This window comes from Oryzias latipes, chromosome 5 (genome assembly GCF_053564925.1).
Source record: "Oryzias latipes strain Hd-rR chromosome 5, Olatipes_Hd-rR_3.1".
Classification (NCBI taxonomy): Eukaryota; Metazoa; Chordata; class Actinopteri; order Beloniformes; family Adrianichthyidae; genus Oryzias; species Oryzias latipes.
The window spans coordinates 30,359,241-30,368,084 of NC_136241.1; the positions used below are offsets into that span (position 1 = coordinate 30,359,241).

The 8,844-nt window shown below is 36.3% G+C and overlaps 1 protein-coding gene across 1 annotated transcript; it reads right to left on the reverse strand.

Moving 5' to 3' along the window:
- Positions 1 to 365: 365 nt before the first annotated feature.
- LOC144992210 (uncharacterized) lies at positions 366 to 7,803 on the reverse strand. Its single transcript, XM_078947685.1, has 6 exons — positions 7,128 to 7,803; positions 5,986 to 6,175; positions 5,690 to 5,838; positions 4,089 to 5,612; positions 3,789 to 4,006; positions 366 to 3,701 (listed from the first exon to the last, which is right to left on the reverse strand). The coding sequence occupies exons 1-6, from the start codon at positions 7,197 to 7,199 to the stop codon at positions 3,632 to 3,634; spliced, it is 2,223 nt and encodes a 740-aa protein (XP_078803811.1). The 5' UTR covers positions 7,200 to 7,803; the 3' UTR covers positions 366 to 3,631.
- Between the last annotated feature and the right edge of the window lie 1,041 nt (positions 7,804 to 8,844).

An 8,844-nucleotide genomic window follows, 5' to 3' on the forward strand; every position in this document is an offset into this window, starting at 1 on the left:
TAATTTGAGCACTACATAAAAATGTGTGCTCTCACAGTAACTGCAGGGGCAGAAGAATGGAATGACGTTCTACGAACTGGTTTAATAACAGCTTTTTATGCAATTGTGGTCATGGTAAAATGATATTTTTACAGATTTAGACCACTAACAGGAAGTGGTTGTTGTTTGGAAAAGAAAAAACAAAAGACTGCAAAAAAATAAAAATAATCAAAAGACCAGATTATTTGTCCATCAGTCATGGCTGAAAAAAAGTGTTAAAATACTTAAAGATAATATTATTCATACAAAGATAAGAAAGAGCTTTAGGTAATAATTAAGAAAACTTTGCTCAAAGGCACAATAAAGGAAAAGTCCAAGCTCATCAGTTTATGCTTCAACAGCTGCTGGGAGATTTTCTTTATTCAGATGAACTGTGTGAGAAAATGCCACCCAGAAAGAAAGAAAAATACACAAATATGTTTACGATACAAGAAGAATGATGTTCCGACAATTCACAGACCCAGTCACTAGAGCTTATTTTTAAAACTGAACCGTTTTTTAAGCTTATCCCTACTGCTAAGAAGCTTTTACTGCTATTAATCAGACATTTCATAACATAATTATGACAAATATGCATGCAAGACTATTTTCCCTAAAGCAAAGTTAAACACAAACACACCGTTTAGCCCCTGAGAAGTTTTTCACAACACAAAAATATCATTTGTATGTCAAAGTTATGACTGTAAAGTGTTGTGTTTATCTGATCTAGATTATTCAAATCATTAATCATTCACCAGCTCCAGTTCTACTTTAGTACAATAAAGTAAAGTTGTTTCTTTAAAATGTGTGTTTGTGATCTGTGTCACAAAAACACAAATCAAACAGGTGCTTGCACACAAAAACAGAATCACATGAGAAAAAAACATTCAGCAATGCTGCATATTCTGTTTCACAACACAGGAATCTATAGATATTCGTGCACAAGTCTTCCCCCTGAAGGAAAAAATAACTTTCTGTGCTTGGAGAAAAGATTTGGAACAAATTTTGCTCCAAATGTTTCTCAATAGAAGGTTTTACCTCTGGAGTGAATCAGGGAGGTAATCCAAAAAGCAGGTCATGTGAGTTACCATATTAAGTTTGAGGCTAAGGAAGCGGATAACCTCTGCTTTCGGTTTCAAAATGGAGGTATGTTTCAGGGTACGCTTAGTTGCCATAGCAACTCATGCTCTGAACATAACCTGGGGGGTATTCCAGAAAGCAGGTTATACTAGCTCCAACGGTAAATTTGAGGCTAAGGAAGTTGATAACCTCAGCTTTCAGTTCCAGAAATGGAGGTATTTTTCAGGGTATGTCAAGTTGCCGTGGCAACTCATGCTCTGAACATAACCTGGTCTGGAGCAGGTTTAGTTGAAGGTTAGTTTGTTTTCAGAGAGGTGAAGCAGCATGGCGTGTCCATTTAAAGATGATTTAGTGGATGAAGAAGCTCAGATAATACTTTTTCCACCGTGAGAGGGTGATAAGACCACATATGGATGTTGGAAAGATAAACTTTTCACTTGGATCTAACTTAATTATTTGCTTCAGGTAAGATAAATCTTTTTTTTTTTAAGTCAGCTTAAAAATAAAGAGTAGTTTTCAGACGATTATTTTCCTTTCATTCAAATGAATTCAATTAAGTAGGTGTAACTTTGGTGCTGCTGTTAGAGCGGCACCGCAAGGGATTCTGGGATATCATTCCCTTTGCCTGTCTGGACGGATTTGGGTTTAAGTGTGGGTTTTTGACCAAATGAGATTAGTTGTTTAGCTGTTTTACTGTGTTTTGCCAAGTTATTTTATCCTATTATGTTCAATTCTTTCTGTACCATAAATGACAGGTAGGGATAGGATGATGAGGTTATTTTCCACTCCTACTGCTCACAACAGATACAAAAGGCGAAGGTAAAGTCAAAGCCACAGGAAATTATTAAGTGATATGTGTTGTACAACATTTCTGCGTCACATGTTTTAATTTGATAAAAATGAGAATAAATGCAGCCTCAAACTTAGACAAATGAGAGTGCAAGAAGTAAAATAAATTAAGATGGAAAAACATTTATTTAAATTGTAGGTAATATGACTTTTATTTAAATAAATATGTAAATTTCAGTTGTATAAACAATTATTGAGTTGGATAGACATAAGAAATTAGGTTGAATAAATTTAACTTAATTGATTGTTACCAATTGAATCAATTCATTGAGGTTGGATATACTTCTTCCCAAAAGCTTTTTTTTTGCTAATGCAGCCGTATTACTTTTTTGATGAACATATAATCTTCATGCGCCTTCATTAAAATCTCAGACTCCATCTCACTGAAGTAAAGCGCTTTCTTTTTTTTTTTCTCCACGCGTTTCCATGGTGACTCCGGAAATCGGCGATCCATTGAGAATGTCTTTATGTACTTGTAGTGCACGTTACTATTGTTACTGTCATACATATTTGTTCTATTTGTGTTGAATAATAAAGTTAAAAACTTGTAGTGCACGTGCATTAACCCAGGGTTACCAAGTCGAGCGTAATTACGCTAACTCATATTCGGTCTTCTGGAACCGACATACCCAGAGTATGCAAGTTCAGGCGGATTTCAGCCAGAGGTCATGGTTAAAGTCAGGCTAGTTTAAACATGCTTCCTGGAATACCCCCCCGGTTAGCATTCTTTTCCTATAATGATGACTGAAAAGAAGTATCCATTTCATTCACGGTATCCAAACTGAAGTGTTATTTTATTGATTAAATTGAACCTTAAGGTTTAAACAAAGTGAGTTTTAAGTTTCTGTAACTCTTTTAATACAGAAAAATAGAAAACACAAAGAGAAATTCCTGATGAGTCTTCTTTAACACCAAACCTTCAGCTACCATCATTATTATTCAAAAACATAGTTGCACTGAATTGGTTTCTTTTTCAATTCATGAAAATTTAAAAAAAATCTTTTCAGTTGCAATTTACATGTTTAAATTTCTCCACGACATGCTTCATGCGGCTGATCTTCTTTTTCTTTTCCTACCAGTCCAGTGTTATTTTACGCTGTTGTCTGTGTTTCATCTTTAATTTAGAGAGAAGTAAAATCACTTTACCTACAGCAGTTTTTGCTGATGCCTACATACATTTTTCAGATTTTCATCTTTTATTAGTCGATTTATTTTTAATGAAAAAAATGTCACATAGCTTTTCTAGTACACGATGCATGGAGGTCAGACTTTCTTCTGGAAAAAGAATACTGTTGAATTTTTGCTGGAGCACTTTACAAACTAAGTCACAGATGTTGTTATAAATATAAAAATTTAAATTGTACAGAATACAATCAGCCGTGTTTTGTTTTTGAAAGTGAAAAATTACACTGAGTCATGTTGTTTGATGATGTTGTTGTTTCTTGATACACTTCTGCAATCACATTAAAGGAAAGATAAACCAATCACGGATGTTTATTCCATTAAGGTTGTCCCTGCTAATGTATTCACCATTTGCGCCGTAAAGTAAACAAAAGTTATTTTAGAGAAATCCTTAAATCACACAAAAAAAGTTTGTTTTTAAAATGTAATTCATTTTGTTCATTTCAAATCTTTATTGTATTTTGCTCTGATTTAGTGATGACATCTTCTCCTGGCATCACATTTACTCGATACCTTTGGCCTTAAGCTCCTCCTTCACTCTGCTCAAGTAGGTTGGGTCAGGATATCCATAACTGTAGAAGAGCAGTTTCAAGATGAACATGTAAAACCCTTAAGGAGAACTAACAGTGAAACTTAACAGTAGAATTGAGGAACTTTACCTGTCTGGTCCTCCATACAAGCTTGTTTTATGATGAATGTCATTCCAGGTCACCCGGGTTTTAAAGCCAGTAATATTTGAAGCCATGATGGTGAAGATCAGCTTCTGATCAAACGCCTTCTTCAAAAGTTTCAGCACTTCGTTACCCTCTTTGTTGCCTGGAATATATGCCGTTTTAGTTGTACCAGTATAACAGTGTCCAGGTTTGGGATGCTTCTCCTATCAAGAGGAATGTAAGACATTTTACCTGAGAGCAGTGACAAAGACAGCTGTGAAAATCCCTTTTAGAGGAAAAACCTACCGTCTGTCTCCCATCTGGAATAGAGTAGATGATGGTAATGATTCCACAGTTTGAGAAACCAGGAACTTGACCAGAACTCCTAGTCCACGTCATTCTTCCATCTGGCTGATCTCCCTGTATGATGCCAAAGACTTTTCTGCAGACAGGACAGATGGGTCCATAGTTCTCCTCCGCTTTCTGCAGGCATCGCTTGCAAAATTCATGTTTGCAGTTCAGACTTTTCTTATCCCTGAAGGGAGACAAACAGATCGGACAGTTTTCCTCTGTGCTGTCTCCTCCTGTGGCCCCTCCTTCAGAGACAGGTCTCTTTTCTGACTCATCTTCATGCATCGTTGTCCAGTCCATGAAACTAGGGGCTCCTTGAAGCTGCGTGAAGTTCAGAGGTGATGTGACACTTTTCTCGTAAAGACTAAGAAGAGCACTGACAGCATTACTGTCCATGAAGGGGTTTCCTTCGGGACCCTTATAAGAGGCTTTCACCTGAACTCTAACTCCATCCCTCCTGACCTCTTGAAATTTCACATCAAACTCCGCTTCAAACTTTTCTTTGATCTTTGTAATTGTACCATCATTCTTTAATGCCTTCCAGGTCCTCTCCTCCATCTTCATACCTTCATCAGCCAGAGGATCTTTGATGGTCATCTTCTGGGGGGGGTAATCATGCAGCAGATAAGGTTTTTCATCAGGGCCATTTCTTTCTAGAACACTCTTTAACTGTGCGCTGTCTCCTCCTGTGGCCCCTCCTTCAGGGACAGATCTCTTTCCTGACTCATCTTCATGCATGTTTGTCCAGTCCATGAAACCAGAGGCTCCTTGAAGCTTCGTGAAGTTCCAAGGTGATGTGACACTTTTCTGGTACAGACGAAGGAGAGCTCTGACAGCATTACTCTCCATGAAGGGGTTTCTTTCAGGACCCTTATAAGAGGCTTTCACCTGAACTTTACCTCCATCCCTCCTGACCTCTTGAAAGTCCACATCAAACTTTTCTTTGATCTGTGTTATTTTACCATCCACATCTAATGCCTTCCAGGTCCTCTCCTCCATCTTCATCCCTGAATCAGCCAGAGGATCTTTGATGGTCATCTTCAGGGGGGGGTCATCATGGAGCAGATCAGGTTTTTCATCAGGGGCATTTCTTTCTAGAACACTCTTTAACTGTGGGCTGTCTGGTCCACGTACAGTTATTTCTTTAGGAGTCAAAGTGAGCAGAACTTTTTTCTCGTTTTTCTGGATGAGTTTGAACGCCTCACTGCACTGCTCTGGTCTTACATTCTGGACAGGAATGACTGACTCTCTGGATTCATTAAGGTGATTTTGGACCAGGTTTGTGAATTCAGAGAGAGCATTCTGTTGACTTCCATCTTTTTGTTTGGCTTTAAATGTCACGTTTAAATTTACTTCCATTTCACATCCATTCTCTTTTTCTATGCGCTTGATTTCCTCCTTATAGACTTGGCTCAGATACCAGAAGAAACCCACTGGGACAGGAACAGCCTCTTCCTGATTCTGCCTTATTCCTTCGCCCTAAAAAAACATTTATTTTACTTTATTTAAATAGAAACTACGTTATATTCGTGTGTGTGTAATATTTCCGAACATACATCAGATTTAGATGGAGTAGGAGTCATGGAAGCTTTATCTGCTTGAGTGTCCTTCTTTGATGATCCCAGAATGACTGACTCTACAGTGACTGTTGTACCATCTCCAAGAGTCAGATTTACACCAGATAATATCTGAAGAACCTCCGAAGCTTAAAAAGAAAAATTTGATGATAAAAAGAAAAAGAAAAAGAAAACCCTCAAAACATTTATTAAATTATAATATTTAAAAATATAATGAAAATTTAAACAATCATCTGGGCTGTTACTAAAATGTAACATAAACAGGCATACTTTACCTGCAGAGGGTTCAATGTTTATCTGAGCATTCTTGTTTTCAAGGATCTTGACAACTGAACCGCTTATGCCTGTTTTTCTCTTGTTGAACCAAGATTGTAGAGATTTCTCTCGATTTAGTACCTTAAATTGAGTTTGTTTGGGCCACTTTAACACCAGAGTTATTGGTGCTTCATCTTTTTCTTTTATGTCCTAGAAAACATGCAATTAGACCAATGTTACAAAAATCTTTACTTCTTAAAAAAAATGTTTATGTATTTTATTTTGTTCCTGAAACCTTTTATTGTTGTTAAATATACAACTCAATAGAGACTAAAACTAAAATCAATTTGAATTCTAACTCAGCAGTTTTTTCATGCATCACTAGACTGACACGTACTGTTTTATTCATGACATTTAAAATCAAATCCTAACCACGGATAACATTGTTCTTGCAGAAAAGAATCACAGTGAAAACTTAATAGCAATTTGTCTTTAACTCACTGTCTGAGTGTCCAGCTTTGGTGAGTCCAGAATGACTGACTCTACAGTGACTGTTTTAAAGTTTTTAAGATTTAGGTAATTTCTGAACGATGTTTGCAGCTTAAAATGTAAAGGAAGAAATGTTTATATTAAAAACAGAAGAAAAGAAGATCTTCGAAATAGTTTTTATTATTATAATTTAAAAAGATTAAATAAAAAACTTGGGTTCAAGCTAAAAATTAGTATTTAAAAAAGATGTATACCACACCTGATGTATACCACAACTGAAATCGTTAACCCTTTACATTCTTTTCTTGACCAACTTTTAAGAGATTTCTCGAGATCATTTGGTCTTTTTTCTCTGAGTCAGACCACTTCAACACCAGAATAAGTTTTCCATATTTTTCCTAGAAAACATTTAGTAAATAAATCATAGTGGATACATATTTGTTACTGATCAACCCTTTTTATAAAATGTCATGACTAATGTCAAAACTGGTACAGGTTTAGGTCTGAGGAAGCAGTTTCTCCGTGCGTCGCTAGTTTCATCCATAAAACAGATAAAAACCCACAACAACGAGGAAATGCGTTTAAAAATTAAAATCCTAAACACGGATAACATTTTACTGGCAAAAATTACATCACTTTGAAAATATAACAGCAGTAAATAATTAAAACTCACCGTGACTTCATGATTAGACAGAGAACCTGCTGGATTGGCATCTGCTTTAGGTTTTTTTCTGCTCGTCGACATTTTTTCTCTTTTTTCCTTACAAAATATTTTAAATAACAGTCATTTCATTTAAAGTCTAACTTGGTGTTTCTTGAAATACAGGAATCATTATAGAGCTACATAACAAAAGTCAGCGTGATAGAAGTAAACATTATTCTTTACTGGAACAAACTTAAAAAAAAACATAACGTAAACCAAAGCTTTACGTTAACTTAATGTTAATAACAAATCATCGTTCGCTGGTGAATAAAGTAAGAGGATTTCCAGGCCGTCGTGAACCTCTTAGCTTTGTGAAGTGAAAGTTGTTTCTATGATGAACTTTGTCTCTAACACGTCTGAGCGGAAGAGCTGCTGTTAAATAAATGCTGAGGAAAACCTCTGAATGTTTTGTGTAACAAAAGCAAACCAGAAAATGAACACAGGAACAAAAACACTGTGACAGCTGCAGCATTAAGAGCTGGATACATTGATGAGACAGAAGACATGTTCCACAGAGGACCAGTCTCCTTAAAGTCCACGTGACTTTATTTATTTAATGAGACCCTACTTGACTTTAAATATTCTGTTTTATTATTATTATTCATAATATTGTTGTTGTATGATTTCCACTAATTTGAGCACTACATAAAAATGTGTGCTCTCACAGTAACTGCAGGGGGCAAAGGACTAGAATGAGATTCTACTAAATGGTAGAGGTGTGTATTGGCAAGAAAGAGTCTGGCGATACGATACGTATCCCGATATTTTACCTAAACATAGTTCCTTTCTGTTTTTTTTAAATATGACTTTGAAAAAACTCTACCTGATTTTTAATGTCTTCCACTGTAATAAAATGGTGAAATTCAGTTTATTCAATGATCACAATGTTAAGCACTGCAATTGTATCTCATATATAAGTTGCGTTTACCAAAGCAAGTCATAGTGTTTTTATTTTGGTACGTTAAAATGTAGAAAGGGAACAGTCAATATTGTCTGATTTGCAAAAAATATATATTTTTCAATGTAAGAAAAAACAAAGAATGAATGAGCCTTAACCAATAAGTTTCTTTTGGGGGGTAAAAATGCTGTTTATTTTCAGCATTGCTTAATGTAGTAATCTAGTGCTTTTAAACGATTCAGGAGCCTGAATGGTGCTTCAAAAATAAAGGAAAGGGTGGGGGGGAACACTGATTTTTTCCAGAAACAATCATAGTGTGATGATGAGGCAGCATGACAGAACTAAGGAAAGTTGCTTTAAGTTTAATGTGACAAAAAAGGGGCTTTGTTTTACAGCTGCACCAGTTTGCAGCCACGCTTCTCAGAAGTAACTGGTAACGCTCCTCGCCACGATCTGACGACGTCTGTCTTTTTTCAGAGTGTTGTACACATCCCTTTGATCCAACAGTTCACGAAACTAGAATCTGTTGGTGGGAGGTTCTGCAGAACTTTAACCCGCTTTACCGATAGCATTTTAGCCTAAGCGCATTAGCCGCTGCCATGCTTCACTCGTATTTATCTGAGCCGCTAAAAAGCACAACAATCCACGTTTTTATATATTACTGGCAGCAACATGGCTCAGAGTTTCTGTTTGGTATACATTCCAAGAAAAAACGAAGTAGTTCATGTCTCATAACAACAGAACAAGCTGCCTCTGGCTGCAGTCTTCCTGTTGTTTTGTGCAGAGTAG